This window comes from Rutidosis leptorrhynchoides, chromosome 6 (assembly GCF_046630445.1).
Source record: "Rutidosis leptorrhynchoides isolate AG116_Rl617_1_P2 chromosome 6, CSIRO_AGI_Rlap_v1, whole genome shotgun sequence".
Lineage (NCBI taxonomy): Eukaryota > Viridiplantae > Streptophyta > Magnoliopsida > Asterales > Asteraceae > Rutidosis > Rutidosis leptorrhynchoides.
The window spans coordinates 77758318-77777632 of NC_092338.1; the positions used below are offsets into that span (position 1 = coordinate 77758318).

At 32.9% G+C, this 19315-nt stretch overlaps 3 protein-coding genes across 3 annotated transcripts; 1 reads left to right on the forward strand and 2 right to left on the reverse strand.

The window, feature by feature from the left end:
* Positions 1–510: 510 nt before the first annotated feature.
* Positions 511–3974, forward strand: LOC139853040 (mitochondrial import receptor subunit TOM40-1-like). Its single transcript, XM_071842407.1, has 11 exons — positions 511–736; positions 844–925; positions 1027–1126; positions 1268–1363; positions 1444–1494; positions 1572–1637; positions 1916–2017; positions 2098–2166; positions 2257–2340; positions 3297–3392; positions 3610–3974. The coding sequence occupies exons 1-11, from the start codon at positions 628–630 to the stop codon at positions 3664–3666; spliced, it is 912 nt and encodes a 303-aa protein (XP_071698508.1). The 5' UTR covers positions 511–627; the 3' UTR covers positions 3667–3974.
* A 420-nt stretch (positions 3975–4394) lies between these two features.
* Positions 4395–15315, reverse strand: LOC139855756 (bifunctional bis(5'-adenosyl)-triphosphatase/adenylylsulfatase FHIT-like). Its single transcript, XM_071845006.1, has 4 exons — positions 15213–15315; positions 5208–5356; positions 4788–4886; positions 4395–4670 (listed from the first exon to the last, which is right to left on the reverse strand). The coding sequence occupies exons 1-4, from the start codon at positions 15313–15315 to the stop codon at positions 4554–4556; spliced, it is 468 nt and encodes a 155-aa protein (XP_071701107.1). The 3' UTR covers positions 4395–4553.
* Positions 15316–18246: 2931 nt separating this feature from the next.
* On the reverse strand, positions 18247–19088 carry LOC139853786 (glutathione S-transferase F11-like). Its single transcript, XM_071843142.1, has 3 exons — positions 18942–19088; positions 18785–18833; positions 18247–18692 (listed from the first exon to the last, which is right to left on the reverse strand). Exons 1-3 carry the CDS (start codon positions 19086–19088, stop codon positions 18247–18249), a joined length of 642 nt encoding a protein of 213 aa, XP_071699243.1.
* Positions 19089–19315: the final 227 nt, after the last annotated feature.

Here is a 19315-nt window from a genome sequence, read left to right on the forward strand (position 1 = left end):
GGGATGCACTATTGTATCATACACAATAAATTCGGCCATAGTAAGGGTAAAAAGGTATATCTTAAGTGTTGAACATTATATATGTAAATATCAACCGTTAAATATTTAATACTTCCAACAAATCTCACGTGTGTTCGGACAAAAGTATTTGCTCAATCATACATATACATATCACTTATAACTCTGATGAATTCACCTTGGTTTATCATTGAGATGGTTTATCATTGAGAGTAATTCAAATTAGCTCGGCCAAAATACTATTATTACATGTTTTCTTATACCAACACTTTATATAAATATGTAAATAAAATATTTATTAATTTAAAATTTCTATATAAGTAAACCATATTTACTGTTTAATTTTATACATTTATTTTATATTTTATTTATTTTATTAAATAATTAATATTAATTTAATTATTAAAATTAATTATATAATTATTAAATTACGGAGTATTAAATGAATGAAAGTTGCGACAAATACTGTAGTCAATACGGATTTGAGCTTTAAGGGTTTAAGGTAAAAGAAAAGGGGGACAAGGGTTTTGTTCTCTCAATACATAGCCGCACCTACAAATCATTACATCGATTCATCTTCATCTCCCGATCTCGATTCCGATTGAATCAATGGAGACCGTCGTTCCTCCGCCAAAATCATCATCACCGGTAGAAAAAATCGATTACATGAATCTTCCGTGCCCTATTCCTTATGAAGAAATTCAACGCGAAGGCCTAAGTTACTATCTATCCTTCTATTTACAGTCATTATTATTCGATGTATGTTACTTTTGCATTTACATCTATTTGATTTGATTTTATAACTATTTATTTATTTATTTTCAGTGGCGTTAAAACCTCAATATTTTGAGGGAATGCGTGTTGATTTTACTAAAGGGATCAACCAAAAGTTTTCACTTAGTCACAGGTAACAAATAAACACACACTTTCTTATATTGTAATTGTGTTTTATGTATAAATATATTAAATTTATATACGAATGAGTATTTATTTGATATAAATATGTAGTATGACGATGGGACCTACAGAAGTTCCTTCTCAATCAGCTGAAACAATTAAAGTTCCTACTTCAAATTATGAGTTTGGTGCTAATTTTATTGATCCAAAGGTATATACTCTTATTACTTATCAACTAACACTTGATTATTGTTATTGATATACTAATTTTATTACTTATCAACTAACACTTTGATTATTGTTATTGATATACTAAATTTGATAACGTTTGTTTTTGTAATGGATTTTAAAGTTGATGCTTATCGGAAGGGTGTTGACTGATGGCCGGGTTCATGCGAATGTAAGGTGTGAGTTGTCTGAAAATCTTAGTATGAAAGCTAATGCTCAGGTAAATTGGTTGGAATTTGTATTTGGTTGTGACTTATGCGTGTGTTACGTTTCGGTAACGACAATTTATTTTCGTTTTAGCTTACAAGTGAGCCACATATGTCCCATGGAATGGCTAACTTTGACTATAAGGTAATTTGTTCGTATTTATAACGTTTGTGGCTTTCGGATATCGTGCAGTTTATGGTAATTATTTTTTGTCGATGCAGGGTACTGACTATAGAGCACAGTTTCAAGTAGGGAATGGAGGTTTGCTTGCAGCTAATTATATACAGGTAAATTGTATATGTCACTTCTTACAAATAACGCAGACATGTAATTGTGATTTTATTTCATTGTACGATACTGATATTTTGAATCGCTGTTGATTGTTCTGTATGCATTCATGTTTTATTGTTTGCCATCATGATTATTGCTTTAGCTTCATTGATAGCTAATCTGGTAGTTACTTATTCGATTCATATATTATTGTTAGTGCATTAGTTTCTGTCTTTCTCTATTTTAGCTAGTGATTTTGTACTAACTTTTTAAAATGTAAACATTATGCCTTCAGAGTGTGACACTTAACCTCGCGTTGGGTGGGGAGGTATTCTGGGCTGGTCAGCATCGGAAATCTGGTCTTGGTTATGCTTGCCGATACGCGACAGATAAAATGGTACTTTTTCTTGTTATTATATTTGTAGAAATTTTGTTTCGTTTATGAAAAACTTATTTAAATCATTTGCTTTCTTTCAGGTTGCTACCGGACAAGTAGCTAGCACTGGAATGGTGGCTCTCGGTTATGTGCAGAAAGTGTCGGAAAAGGTAAGAAGCTCATGCGATATATTTTTCCCTGGTTAACTTTTAGTTTTTGTTTTCAGACACCTTATTACTTTGGTAACGTTTTCTATGTAGGTTTCTTTGGCATCAGATTTCATGTACAATTACATGTCAAGAGATGTCACTGCTAGTTTTGGTTATGATTATATTCTTCGTCAGGTAATTTTAGGTGTTGTTTGTATTTTAAGATGTTTTTGTCTGAAGATCTGCGGACCATGTCTGTAAAGAATATTTGGTCTAAAGGTCTGTATGCTGGCTGAATAGTGAAGACTTTTTGTTTTTATGTCTTCAAAATAACTTAATCCTGTCTGTAGCACTTAGAAACATATTTCTAAGTCTGCGAGGTTTTAAACAAAATAAGACATTATTTTATCTTATATATTCAAAAAGACAAACAATATGCAGTAAAAACGTCTGCGTGCCCGCAGACATAAGACATAATAAGATATGCAGAAAGAAAAGCAAACTATACCTTAAAGAAGCTTAATTAATTGTACTTGTATATGCTGTCCATATAAGTTTAATCAGCTTCGTTTTTCTATTTTATTGTGTCTGTAAAATTTTCAAGAATAACCTTAAAATCCTGACAATGAGCAAAAATATTTGAGACGCCATCTACTTGTATGAACCATAGGATAAGTAACAAGAGTAACCCTGAGGAGAAACATTAAAACTTCCATTTATACCTTATAATCACGGATAGGATAAATAAAAATATTTGAGACACCGTATACTCGTATAAACCATAATATTGAGTCTAACTCAACGATTGGATGGAAAAATTGCATATGCCAATACATTATAATTCCCTACTGGTAAAAGACATTTTATTCTAAAATGTCCTCTGAAATTCGAAGCTAAAAATCATATTTTCTGTTAGCCTTGTTACAGATTATTGATTATATTGATGTTGGTAAAGGGAAATTTTCTAGTCTACATTCCATTTTCATTCAGTAGCTTACATGGAATGATATGCACCCATTAAACATTTCATGACTTTAATGAGTTGTAGATGATTTATATTAAAGACAAATATTATTTGTTCACTTTTCTGCGTCTTTGCAAATTTTACGCGTCTTTTGATTTTATCTAATTAGTTAGTTGCATAACGGCAGTGTCGTCTAAGAGGAAAGATCGATTCAAATGGCTGTACATCTGCTTTTCTTGAAGAAAGTTTAAGCCTGGGTCTGAGGTTTATTCTTTCTGCTGAGGTGCGTATATTTTCATTTGGTATCTTAATATATTAATTAAGAACTCTCTTATAGGAGTCCGTAAAAAAATGTTTTTGTGTTTGTGTGAATACAAAATGAACTTTAAAAACAAACTGTTCTTTTTGATAAAAAGTTAAAAGTAGTCTATAGTTTTGAAAAAAAAAAAAAAAATATGTTGTGGCTAAAATGACCATGGACTTTGCTATTTTTATTGTAGATTGATCATAAGAAGAAAGACTACAGGTTTGGGTTTGGGCTAACGATTGGAGAATAGATAAAGGTACAAGCTTTGATGCTCAAGGAACCAGTCTTCAGTTTCTTGTTTTGACAGACTCAGCTTGTCATACTGAGTTAATATACTTCTCTTTTCTGTGAACAAAGATCAGAGAATGATTTTTCTACATTCTAAAAGGAACTTGCAACTCTTTTGACACTTTTAGAGCATCATTCTTGTGATTATAATTTGATTTAATTCTTAATATATGATGTAGGATGCATTATAAATACCAATGAGATTATTTCGATTGGTATTAATCGTGATCGTTTAGTTTATGTTTGTTTGAGTTTCACTCTTTCATTGTAACACTTGAATAATGCTATAGCATTGGTTAATCTATGCACTTTATATTCGCCCACAAGCAGGTCTGATGCATCCTCTGGGGTGGTCTTGGGCTCTCGCTTTCTAAAGTTGTCTGTTTTGCGTTTAACTTTTTAAAGTTGTGTATAGCATGGTCAAAATTGCTGGGTCATTGAATGTTTGTGTTGCAGTCTTGCAATTTAATGACTTGATTTGTTGAAAAATAATTAAGTTTTTGACCCATGTTTGGGTTCTGAGAAGATTTGTGGATGACAAATATTTGATATTTTTAACACAGCTCTTTTGTCTAATTTTAATCTTTGAAACAAAAATTATTTTGCTATATAATATTAATCCATGTTTATTTTCTCTAACAACTGCTTACATATGACAATACATGATTATTCCGTATTTATCACGCATGTTTTCACCTAATATGATCCAAAACATCAAAACATAGACCCGGATACTGTTAAAAGTTCAAATTAACAACTCGATTTATTGTCAAGGATTGGAACGATAACTTGCAACTTTTAACACATGATTGAAGTTTGATATAAATCGTCCGATCATTGTAACATCAACTAAGAGATAAGTTTTCTGTATTCCTCTGCTTCTCGAATCCTCTCTTCTGAGCTTCTATCCTTTCGCACCTTGTCCAAGTCTAGTCTCTTATTTAACTCCTTGTCTGACTCATTAATCTACATGATCAAATTAACAGCATCTAAAAATTCTACTATGATCTTATTGATTGCATTTGAATAAAGAGGTCAGCCGTTTAATGAACCATGACAGTTAACAAAGGTTTTCACACTTACAGCATCGTAGATCTCGTCGTTCTCCTCAAAGTCTCCTGCTTTCCCGGGTATAATGTGGATGTGAACATGTGCCACTGACTGTCCTGCTTGTGGGCCATCCTAAAGTGGGAAAAATTTTATGAATATCCTTAGGGAGGTGAAAAATCCACCAAATGGGTCAATTTGGATCATGTAAGTTCCAAACGGGTTGAATAAATATGTACATAGCTAAAATTGGAATGGACCAAACTGGTTGAAAGTCGCATGAAGTGTATTATAACTCATACAACCTCATAAATTGGGATGTATTAAGAGAATTATATTTTATTATTTTGTAAACATAATTAGTGGTCTTGAAAAATTTGCCAAAAAAAAGACCACAACAGTAACAGCAGGACAACAGGTACCAGGATTCTGTAATGAATAATGTTGGTAGCTTACTTGGATCGTAAACGTGAGTGAAGATGCTTTGTGGTAGGTCTCAAGCAGATTACCAATCCTTTTAGCGGTAACCCACATCTCGCTAGTCTCTTTTGTAGTGAGGTCAGCAAATCGCTTTACTTCACGCTTTGGGCACACTAGTACATGTGCTTATTGTTAAGTCAAACCAGACAAGTTTTCGAACATAAAGTATAAATCATGTGAATGAGTACTTCCAAGACTACCAAAACAATGATAATAGTAACTAATCAAATTACCCAAAAATTATATTGTTCCGGTTCAAACCATTACAAGATAGCCTAGTGGTTGGAGTCCCGATATCCAAGGTCGTTCAAACTTCACTAGCAACATATATTAGAGTGCCCTGGGAAAAGGGTCGGAAATGGTCACGAGATAATTGTAAATGTTCAAGAATAGAATAGAAATCTATACTTGAAAGATTAAGGTAGCAAGACTTTGTTGCTAAAGATTAAATTAGCAAGACTTTGATGCTAAAGATTAAAATAGCAAGACTTTGTTGCTAAGTAGATTAGAATACATAATAAAAGTGTAGAATAGAAATAATTTGAATGTTGGTTATATTATTTGAAGATTTGTTATCTTATACAACTCTTGATTACAACTCCTATTTATAGGCTACAAAAAACTAACTTTCTTAACCTCTAAGAAAACTTAAGAGGTAAGTATCACGAATATCGATAATTACTTAACAACTAAGGATACTAAAATATCTATGTATTCTTAATGGATAAGAATACTTAATGGATAAGAATTCTTAATGGATAAGAATACTTAATGGCTAAGTATCCTTAATGGATAAGAATCCTAGAATACTTAATGGTTAAGTATCCTTAATGGATAAGAATACTTAAAGGCTAAGAATACTTAATAGCTAAGAAAACTTAATAGTTAAGTTTTATTAGTAATTAAGTTTACATAACAAAAGACAAATGTCTAATAACAATCTTAGATACACTAACACTCCTCCTTAAGATTGTTGTTGGACATCATAAGTCGAGTCTTCAATTGATCTAGCTTCATTCCCGTGAGAGACTTTGTAAGCATATCTGCCAATTGATCATCGGAGGTGCAGTATTTCAGCTTGACTTCTCTATTCTTCTCGGCTTCTCGAATAACATGATATTTGACATTGATGTGTTTTGTTCTTCCGTGTTGCACCGGATTCTCTGCTATAGCAATAGCAGATTTGTTATCACAATAGATGACTGTTGGACTGTCTTGTGTAAGATCCAAGTCGGACAACAGCTTTCTTATCCAAACAACATGATTCACAGCAGCCGCGATTGCAATATATTCCGCTTCTGCAGTAGATTGTGCAACAACACTTTGCTTTTTTGAGTTCCAGCAAAATGCAGCTGAACCAAGATTGAAAACATAACCAGAAGTACTCTTCATATCATCAACACTTCCAGCCCAATCACTATCAGAATATCCTTCAAGTTTCACATCTTTGTTTCTCTCGAACATAATCCCCAGATCGAGAGAACCTTTTAAGTATCTTAAGACTCTCCTGGCAGCTCCCAAGTGAGAACTAGTTGGTGAAGTCATAAACCTTGATAAGAAACTAGCTGCATAAGCTAAATCGGGTCTTGAGATTGCCAAATATAATAGACTCCCGATAATACTTCTGTATAGAGTTGGATCAGCTAGCTTATCTCCATCTTCTTTAGACAACTTGCAATTTAAAACAAGTGGTGATGTGACTGGTTTGCATGAAAACATGTTGAATCTCTTGAGCATGTCACTTGCATACTTTTTCTGAGAAATATAAACACCACTAGTTTGTTGATTAATTTTCATGCCAAGAAAATAATGCATGAGTCCCAAATCTGACATTTCAAATTCAGATTTCATTTGTTTCTTGAACTCTTCAACAAGATTATCGTTGCTCCAGATCACAAGTAAATCATCAACATAAAGAGAGATAATCAGTACCTCTTGAGAATTTAATTGTTTCACATAAAGAGTTGACTCATTTGGACTCCTCTTGAAATTATGATTTATCAAATGAGCATCAATCTTAGAATACCAAGCCCTTGGTGCTTGCTTTAGACCATAAAGTGCCTTATATAGTCTGTATACTTTATCTTCTTGGCCAGCTACTTCAAAGCCTTGAGGTTGCTTTACATAAATCTCCTCCTCAAGTTCAGCATTCAAAAATGCAGATTTCACATCAAGATGATGAATTTTCAAATTGCGTTGAGCAGCTACAGCTAACAATAACTTGATCACGTCATGACGAGCAACTGGAGCGAAAGACTCCCTAAAATCCACACCGGCAATTTGAGAATATCCTTTCGCTACTAACCTTGCTTTGTGTTTATGAACTGAACCATCAGGTTGAAACTTAGTTCTAAACACCCATTTGACACCTATTGCATTCTTACCCTTTGGCAAATCAACAAGCTTCCATGTTTCATTTTTCTTAATCATTTCAAGCTCTGCTTTCATGGCTTCATTCCATTCATCGTGTTTGGAAGCTTCAATATAGCTTTCGGGCTCCATAACAACATGATTACAAGACTCGTATACATCAGCAATTTTTTTGGTTCTCATAACTTCGGTGTCAGTTGTGTCTTCGACATCAAATTCTGGATCATCATAATGAGATTCATTTTGGGGACTTGAAATAGAAGCTTCATGCCTTTTAACTTCCTTCGTATTCCAATCCCAGTAGGCTCCTTCATCAACACTCACATCTCTACTAATTGCAATTTTACAATCAGTCAAATCGTATATTCTATATCCCTTTGACTCTGTCGCATAGCCAACAAAAATTCCTTTTCTAGCTTTAGCATCAAGTTTTGTCCTCTTGACATCCGGAATATGATAGTAACAAATAGAACCAAATACCTTCAAATGTTTGACTGAAGGTTTGATTCCTGACCAAGCTTCAACCGGAGTCTTATTACTCACAGCTTTTGTTGCTAATCGGTTGAGCAAATACACAGAAGTTGCAACGGCTTCTGCCCAAAATGTCTTGGTTAGATTCTTTTCGAAAATCATCGATCTTGCCATCTCCATAACAGTTCTGTTTTTTCTCTCAGAAACTCCATTTTGTTGTGGCGAGTATGGAACCGTGACCTGATGAATTACTCCTTGTTGTTGAAGGAAGTCTTCAAATTCATTTGAAGTATACTCTCCACCATTGTCGGTTCTCAAAATACGCAAAGTATTGCCACTTTGCACTTCAACAAGTTTCTTGAAATTCTTGAAGATAGAAAAAACTGAAGCTTTATTGTTGAGAAAATAGACCCAACACATCCGTGTGTAATCATCGATAAAAAGTATAAAATACTTGTTGCCATTCCAGGATGGTATAGACATAGGACCACAAATATCAGAATGAATGATTTCTAACTTGTGTGTGGCTCTTGTCACACCAGATTTTGAGAAAGGCAACCTGTGATTTTTTCCCAATTCACACCCTTCACATTTAAGATCAACTTCGGTAACTATAGGCAAATATTTGACTAGTTGGGTGGTATACATGTGCTTCAGTGTTCGGTTATTGAAATGACCGAATCTTTTATGCCATATCATACTATTATCTTCCACAACATGATAAGCACTTTCATCCACAAAATCGAGCTTTAAGTAGAAACTATCATCTACCATATCAAGATTTGCTAATATTGAACCGGTAGTGTCAGAGATGCAACAACGAGAATTCTTAAAATTCACACCGTAGCCATTTTTGGTCATTTTTGTAACACTTAACAAGTTTTGATCAAGGTCGGGAATATATAAGACATCAGAAATATATTTGGTACCTTGCTTTGTTTTAAACGCAATGGTGCCTCTCCCTTTAGCTTGAACAATTCTTCCATTTCCGAGCTTCACTTTAGTATTGATTTTAGTATCAAGATTACAAAAGTATGACAGCTCTGGAGTCATATGGCTAGTGCACCCACTATCAAGAAGCCATGTAAGTCTTTTTAAACTTTTATCGACATGTGAGACCATGAACAAGTGTTCATTTTTGTAGTGACCCGAACTTTTCCAAGTTTATATATATTAATTGAGATTGATATTTACATGATTAAATATTTCCAACATGTTAAGCAATCAAACTTGTTAACACTTGATTAATTGAAATATGTTTCATATAGACAATTGACCACCCAAGTTGACCGGCGATTCACGAACGTTAAAACTTGTAAAAACGACATGACGATATATATATATATATATATATATATATATATATATATATATATATATATATATATATATATGGATATACATATGGTTAACATGAGATTATGATAAGTAAGTATCTCCATAAGTATATTAACAATGAGTTATATACATATAAACAAGACTACTAACTTAAGGATTTCGAAACGAGACATATATGTAACGATTATCGTTGTAACGACATTTAAATGTATATATATCATATTAAGATATATTAATATATCATAATATCATGATAATATAATAATTTAACATCTCATTAGATATAATAAACAATAGGTTAACAACATTAATTGAGATCGTTAACTTAAAGGTTTCAAAACAACACTTACATGTAACGACTAACGATGACTTAACGACTCAGTTAAAATATATATACATGTAGTGTATTTAGATGTATTAAAATACTTTTGGAAGACTTCAAGACATATATCAAAACACTCATACTTAACGAAAATGGTTACAGTTACTTTTCCATTCTTTTCTTTCATCAAGAATTCTAGTCGTATTCTTACCCGTATTATACACAGCTTCAAAACGTACTTACTATGAGTACATACCAATAGGAACTAGCATGGGATTCTACTCTTGATTATGTCATGTATGACTAATCAATTTTAACTTCTACCATGAGCTAGTCAACTAACTAGAACTCCTTTTAACCCCACTCACCACTCACCAATTACCACTCATCATTCACTCCATTTCACTTCCAATTCTCTTTCTAATTCTCTCTCAACACACACACACTATTATGAACGTATTTTTCCAGTAGTTAATCATCATCTTCATCAAAAATCACTTCAAGAATTAAGCTATAATCATCATAGGAAGAACACTTCAAGAACACTTCAAAAATCCCTTCAAGTTTACTAATTTACTTCCAAGCTTTCTAATCCATTCCAAGTAATCATCTAAGATCAAGAAACCTTTGTTATATACAGTAGGTTATCTTTCTTATTCAAGGTAATATTCATATTCAAACTTTGATTCAATTTCTATAACTATAAACTATCTTAATTCGAGTAAAAATCTTACTTGAACTTGTTTTTGTGTCATGATCCTACTTCAAGAACTTTCAAGCCATCCAAGATCCTTTGAAGCTAGATCATTTCTTGTCACTTCCAGTAGGTTTACCTACTAAACTTGAGGTAGTAATGATGTTCTTAACATCATTCGATTCATATATATAAAACTATCTTATTCGAAGGTTTAAACTCGTAATCACTAGAACATAGTTTAGTTAATTCTAAACTTGTTCGCAAACAAAAGTTAATCCTTCTAAATTGACTTTTAAAATTAACTACACACATGTTCTATATCTATATGATATGCTAACTTAATGATTTAAAACCTGGAAACACGAAAAACACCGTAAAATCGGATTTACGCCGTCGTAGTAACACCGCGGGCTGTTTTGGGTTAGTTAATTAAAAACTATGATAAACTTTGATTTAAAAGTTGTTATTATGAGAAAATGATTTTTATTATGAACATGAAACTATATCAAAAAATTATGGTTAAACTCAAAGTGGAAGTATGTTTTCTAAAATGGTCATCTAGACGTCGTTCTTTCGACTGAAATGACTACCTTTACAAAAACGACTTGTAACTTATTTTTCCGACTATAAACCTATACTTTTTCTGTTTAGATTCATAAAATAGAGCTCAATATGAAACCATAGCAATTTGATTCACTCAAAACGGATTTAAAATGAAGAAGTTATGGGTAAAACAAGATTGGATAATTTTTCTCATTTTTGCTACGTGAAAATTGGTAACAAATCTATTCCAACCATACTTTAATCAACTTGTATTGTATATTATGTAATCTTGAGATACCATAGACACGTATACAATGTTTCGACCTATCATGTCGACACATCTATATATGTATTTCGGAACAACCATAGACACTCTATATGTGAATGTTGGAGTTAGCTATACAGGGTTGAGGTTGATTCCAAAATATATATAGTTTGAGTTGTGATCAATACTGAGATACGTATACACTGGGTCGTGGATTGATTCAAGATAATATTTATCGATTTATTTCTGTACATCTAACTGTGGACAACTAGTTGTAGGTTACTAACGAGGACAGCTGACTTAATAAACTTAAAACATCAAAATATATTAAAAGTGTTGTAAATATATTTTGAACATACTTTAATATATATGTATATATTGTTATAGATTCGTGAATCAACCAGTGGCCAAGTCTTACTTCCCGACGAAGTAAAAATCTGTAAAAGTGAGTTATAGTCCCACTTTTAAAATCTAATATTTTTGGGATGAGAATACATGCAGGTTTTATAAATGATTTACGAAATAGACACAAGTACGTGAAACTACATTCTATGGTTGAATTATCGAAATCGAATATGCCCCTTTTTATTAAGTCTGGTAATCTAAGAATTAGGGAACAGACACCCTAATTGACGCGAATCCTAAAGATAGATCTATTGGGCCTAACAAACCCCATCCAAAGTACCGGATGCTTTAGTACTTCGAAATTTATATCATATCCGAAGGGTGTCCCGGAATGATGGGGATATTCTTATATATATGCATCTTGTTAATGTCGGTTACCAGGTGTTCACCATATGAATGATTTTTATCTCTATGTATGGGATGTGTATTGAAATATGAAATCTGGTGGTCTATTATTATGATTTGATATATATAGGTTAAACCTATAACTCACCAACATTTTTGTTGACGTTTTAAGAATGTTTATTCTCAGGTGATTATTAAGAGCTTCCGCTGTCGCATACTTAAATAAGGACGAGATTTGGAGTCCATGCTTGTATGATATTGTGTAAAAACTGCATTCAAGAAACTTATTTTGTTGTAACATATTTGTATTGTAAACCATTATGTAATGGTCGTGTGTAAACAGGATATTTTAGATTATCATTATTTGATAATCTACGTAAAGCTTTTTAAACCTTTATTGATGAAATAAAGGTTATGGTTTGTTTTAAAATGAATGCAGTCTTTGAAAAACGTCTCATATAGAGGTCAAAATCTCGCAACGAAATCAATTAATATGGAACGTTTTTAATCAATAAGAACGGGACATTTCAATTTTCCTCCTGATTTTCCTCAGTGAAATTTGCCAACTGAAATTCCTTTGTTTGGCCTTGATTTTTCTTTGCTCTACAATATCTTTCAATATGTCCAAACTTTTTGCAAAAATTGCACTTAAAGTTTGGTTTATCTTTGAACCAACAATCAACTTCTTGATGATTTGTATTTTGACAAACTTTACATGGAGGGAAAGTACCTTTCTTTGATGTTGAAGAGGAGCTTCGTGAGTTTGAACTTTTATTTCCTTTATAATTTCCTTTCTTATATGTGTTTTGTCTTGAATTCCCAGCCTTGTTATTTTTGAAAGAAGCTTGAAAAGCACCTTCAACCTTTTCTTCGGATCTCATAGAGACCCTCTGTTCTTGTGCTTGAAGCTTACTGGTTAGTTCAGAAACCGTAAGCATGCTAATATCACAAGATTCTTCTATTGCGGAAATTTTGGCTTCAAACTTTTGAGGGACACTTATCATTATCTTCTCCACCACTTTCTGGTCTGAAATCTTGTCACCATGAAGTCTAATTTGATTAACAACATCCATTATTCGGGATGAATAATCTTTCACGAGTTCATCATCGTTCATTTTCAACAATTCAAACTCTCGTCTGAGAGTCAATAATCTGACAGCTTTTACTCTATCAGAACCTTCATAGGTATCTTGGATTTTATCCCACACAGCTTTTGGTGTGTCCAAGTCCATTATTGAGGTGAAAATTTGATCAGCAAGTCCTGAATGTAAACAGGTAAGTGCCTTATCTTTCTTCAGCAACTCTTCTTCATAATTTCTTAGTTGAGCAACAGTTGGGTTTGTTCTGAGTGCTGGAGGATCTTCATTAGTCTCTACAACCTTCCATAAACCTTGAGACTTCAAATATGTCTTCATCTTTACTGCCCAAATGTGATAGTGCAACCCATTAAATGTTGGAATTGCTGGAGCAGTTGAACTAGATGCCATGTCTAGTTTAAAATTTTTTTTACCGTGAATAAAACAGCCCCTTAAGAAGAAAGCTCTGATACCACTGTAAATGTTCAAGAATAGAATAGAAATCTATACCTGAAAGATTAAGGTAGCAAGACTTTGTTGCTAAAGATTAAATTAGCAAGACTTTGATGCTAAAGATTAAAATAGCAAGACTTTGTTGCTAAGTAGATTAGAATACATAATAAAAGTGTAGAATAGAAATAATTTGAAGGTTGGTTATATTATTTGAAGATTTGTTATCTTATACAACTCTTGATTACAACTCCTATTTATAGGCTAAAAAAAACTAACTTTCTTAACCTCTAAGAAAACTTAAGAGGTAAGTATCACGAATATCGATAATTACTTAACAACTAAGGATACTAAAATATCTATGTATCCTTAATGGATAAGAATACTTAATGGATAAGAATTCTTAATGGATAAGAATACTTAATGGCTAAGTATCCTTAATGGATAAGAATCCTAGAATACTTAATGGTTAAGTATCCTTAATGGATAAGAATACTTAAAGGCTAAGAATACTTAATAGCTAAGAAAACTTAATAGTTAAGTTTTCTTAGTAATTAAGTTTACATAACAAAAGACAAATGTCTAATAACAATCTTAGATACACTAACAATAATCCGGTTAAGTAGCATACGTCAGTGTAGAAAAATGTTATCTAAACAGGGAAAAATGTTATCTGTTAACTCGTTTAGAGCACGAGGTGTCCGTGTCAATTTCAAGGTCGAAAATGGACCTTGAAATTGATTAAAGTGAGGTGTCGTTCGAGGTATTTGGTTCAAAGTCTTGGCGAGAGAAAATATGACGTGGACCAATAAGAAAATAGAATAATTAAAAAAGGAAGAAAAAAAAAAATCGTAAACCCACCGTTGGGTCAGGACGGTGGGAAAGGGACAGTGGTCGCGAAGCCGAGGCGGGGCGGTGTACCCCCCAATCAGTTGGAGTCGACGGTGGGACATGGTTGGACGCCTTATGCTCTTATGGGCATTTTTGGTTTAGATCATCTTGTAGTCATGAAGACAGAGTCCAAAATAAACATTCACATTTTTTTCATCTGACATACAATTGTGATTAAGAAGCACCTGAAATAGTTTTTATCCATGATAAGTCGGAGATGTTAATGAACGCGACTTCTCCTTAGGCACGTTCATTAACATCTCTGACTTATCCAGGATAAAACTAGTTTTTGGTGGTTGACCAAAATCTAGTTTTTGGGAATAGATGTGTTTAAAACGTGAGGTAAAAGAAAAAGAGACTAAATATGGAACAGATATGTAGTCAATTAATCTTTAGGATGGTGGGAGATTTGTATAGTTGTTATAGTTTATTTTGTTGCCTTTGATATGTTATTTGTATATATAGATGTGTTCGTTTGTTAATTTTACCGCGTTATTTTGCTTGCTAGGATTCAATTTACAAATTAAGTTAAGGTTCTTTGCATTACCTTGTAATGTTATGTAGGTAGTTTGGATATACAAACACTAATTCAAATCATATTATTAGCATTAGCTACAAATCTATCATAATAATAATGTGCAATGGTAGATGGATATGACCTGAAAAGGAAAAAATAAGAATAATTCAGACTCGTATAAGCAAGAATCATTTTTATAGCAAAAAATCAATGAACCTTCTTAGCATAAGTGAAAGCTGAAGAAATTATGAAGATTATAAAGTTGATCATATATTCATATGCCATAGTTACCAGGAAGAACAGGACGTAGATTCACGAAAGCGTATAAAAGATCAGTAGAGTAGAACACATCCCTACGATCAATTTTATGCGGTCCGAAAGTATAGTAATCCATATGTTCCAAGCAATTTATTCATACATACTCAACTAAAATTTACAGGAATAAAACTGGAAATTTACTGATGGAAGATTAAAAATGAGGATAGTTACTTACTTTTAAGGAATCTAAAGCTGTGAGAAATGATACAGCAGTGGCTTTAGCATACTGAGACCACTCACCATTATATATAAATGTTTTTGTCTTTTTAATAATCTATGGATTGAATAAAAAAATAATAACATGTTTACCAAACCATACTTAACAACAATAATCATTGGTTTTGATTCAAACTCTATTTACCTTAATAAAGTTTTTTGTAGAAAACATACCAAAGAATTCCTTAACAAAATATAATTATTACGGAGTACATCTTTGTAGAAAGGGCAAACGTAACATAAAATTCACAATTTTTCAATAAATGGTATATTATTTTTTCCTTTGCCCAAAAGGGTGTCTAATTTGAATTTACTGCATAAAAAGGATTTTGATTTTTAAAAAATACCAATAAAGGTAATATCTGTCCACATGTGCTTCCACATAGATGCCACCTCACCGAATCTGATGAGGTGACGCTACGTCATCGAACTTTCCGGTACCATGTCATCGAATTTTCGGCCAAAAAAATTTCTGACGACTTTTGCTGCCCAAAATTCTGATTTTCCGGCGACCACCTCATTGGAGAAGATGATGACGTGGCACCACCTCATCAGATTCGATAAGGTTACGTCTATGTGGAAGCACATGTGGACGAATACTACCTTTATTGGTATTTTTCATATCAGAATCTATTTTACGCACTAAATTTAAATCAGACACCCTTTTGAGTAAAGAAAAAAACGATATACCATTTATTGAAAAATATTTACTTTATATTACCTTTTGGGCAATATGCCCTAGTAGAAAAGTTAACTTGATTGTATTGCCCATGTAGAAAAGTTAACTTGATTGTTGTTAGTATATGAGAGTAACCTACCATTTCTCTTAGCAACAACTAGTGTTCGAACGCTCGCTTCGCGCCGGGGTTCGATTTTCAATGTATTGTATTGCGTTTAGTTTGTAAAATTATTTCGTGGCTAACGATGATATCGTTGAAGCGCAACTCGAGTCGAACTAAAAGGTATAATCCGTGAAAGATTTAAATGTTATTTTAAATTAACAATATATGTACATCTCCGCGTTTCACTATGGAATTGTCGACTTTTAAAAATTTAACGCAAAATTGACGTGTATGAGAAGTACCTCAAATATTTAGCGTTTTTTAAAAAGCGTCTGATTTGCGTATAGTTAGTGACAGTGTGCTCCTAAAATTGTTTCGAGTTTAACGATGGTGTCAGAAAAATTTAACTCGGTGCGAGCGAGAAGATATGGCCCGTTGAATATTTGGGTGTAGTTTTTTTAAAAAATTTTTTATGAAAATGAGTATTTGACACTTTACCCCCTGTTTGGGGGTCGATTTTAATATTGGAACAAACTATGGGGGCTTTTTTAAAAAAAAGGTGGAAAAGGGGGAAAAAAGTGAAAGAACGAAAGCACCCCTGGTGACTGTTAATCGTTTTTGTCTATTAGGTAGTATATAAAGTATGTAGTCGATTTATAATGAATGAGAAGTTTAACGGTTAAAGTATAAAATCTTAAAAGTTTGGGATAAGGTTGTAAAAAACAATAAAGTTAACTATTATATGTTTTTTTGGTTCTAAAATGTAAGTAAGTAAAAGAGTGGGGGTAGTTTGTGAAGATTTTGGGGTTACTATTCATTTGGACGATGCCTTTTAGATATAAGGTATAATAACTTCCATTTACATTTAAAATGATATTAGCGACATGTCTCTCTTAGCGAAAGGTCGGACATTCGACTCCTGTAGTGTGCATCATTACACACAAGGTTGCCCCTTTACCCTTGAATTACACCCAATGGTGCCTTCCGCACATCGCGTTGCAGGGGCAGTGGGAGAGGGGGTTTTACCACCCCATGCCCTCGGTTGGGCCGGATTTCCTCCTGGGCAGCAGTTGGGGGCGAGTTATGCAACTGTGGGAGATGAACGCGTGAGTGGTTAAGTCCCCTAAGTGATCACGTACTACTGTTAAAAGGAAATAATGATCCAACACCACCACCATTGGTAAGCATTGATTATTGAAAGGCTTAAACCGTTTACTTAGAGGTGGAAATTTCTACCATTTAGATATAAACTAGTTGCTTCGCGCCGGGGGCTCAGTTTTGAATGCGAGTTAAAAAAAAAAGTCTTGATCTATTTTGTAAAAAAGAATTTTTTTCGACATAACATTGAAGGGTTGTTCCTTTTGTGAAAGTTGCTTCTTTTAGCGTTCGGGTTTTATTTAAAAAAAAAAAAAGTTAGTAAAGTGGGGGTTCGATTTGTATTTTAATAAAAGTTGGTGGGTTAAGTTTGTGAAATTTGAAAAAACTTTACGTATAAAGTGTGGGTTCGATTTGTATTTTAATAAAAGTTAGGGGGTTAAGTTTGTGAAAATTGAATATTAGTAAAAAAAAAAAAGTTAGTAAAGTGGGCGTTCGATTTGTATTTTAATAAAAGTTAGGGGGTTAAGCTTGTGAAATTTGGGAGAAAATATACGTATAAAGTGGGGGGTTCGATTTGTATTTTAATAAAAGTTAGGGTGTTAAGTTTGGGTAAAGTGAAAAAATGAATAGTACTATTCGTTTTCACTTTACCTTTTAGATATAGGTATATAATAAGTCGATTTGAGTTTATGTATATCTCGAACAAGTCAAGTACATAAGTGAAACGATTTATCTAAAACAGAATTCAAATAAGCTAAATCAACATGGTATTGTAAACTGATGCTCTTCATTATTAACTTTAAGTCATTTGAAACATAGATGATAGATGACACTCATAATAAAAGATCAAATTCAGAAATTTTGACTTTATAACTGACTCCAATAACAAATATCATTCCACACAATAAATCTTAGCCCATGAGTAGCATAACTTTCTTCCAAGCAGGCCTATTTGAAATATCATTCCACCATAAACTCACTTTCTTCTTATTTTTAACCATGTGCCCTAGTCCAGCTTCATTCATTAAGTACCTAATCCCAGGAAGATGACTCAAATCAGCAAGTGTGAATTCATCTCCAGCTAAATACTTATTGTTTGATAGTTGTTTTTCATAAACTTCAAACACTTGTTCTAGCTTTTTTTCACAATTTTCAACCAATGCGAAATCAGTTTTCCCTCCCATTTTTGGGATCACCAGTTTTTGAAGAACAATTGTGTAAACCATGTCATTAAAATGATGTGCTTCCACTTCTAGCCATTGATCAATCAATGCTTTATCTTCCAAAGTTGTTCCATAGATTTTTGGATTTCTGTTTGCGTATTTTGTTGCGTAATACCTTATGATTGCCCTTGATTCTGTACAAATTCAACAAAAAAAAAGAAGACTTTTTAAATGTTGGTTAACTATAAATGTTACATTCTAAGTAATAAAAATCATATTTTCTTACCAAAAAGCCGAAAATCACCATCTTCAACAATCGGGACTTGTCCAAATGGCTACAAGAACTTATTTTTATTAATTTGTATACATGTTTAAGTGCATTTATAATAGTGTAGTAACATGTATGCAATATTAACTACATGAATGTAAAGAATAAATTTGACCTGTTTTTGTAGAAAATCGGGCTGTTTATGCTCGTTTGACTCAAGGTCAACGTGTATAAGCTCGAAGTCAACCTCAAACTCCACCAGGCAAGCCAATACTCTTTGTGGGCAAGCTCCCCTTATTGGACCATATACCTTAACCACCATGTTCTTATGATGTTTTGCTTCTTGTCTATGGAGCATATTGATGGAGGTTCATTATAGGTACTTAAATACAAGGGTTTGGTTTAACAATTTGTTATTTTTGGGGGTTGTCAACCAACAAAAGATTATGAAGGTGAGAAGGTCAGATGGAGAATGGTGGTTGATTGGTTGTCCAATAGCCACACTTGTCAACTTATTTACAAATAGTCTCGAAGTTTGAACAAAGTTCA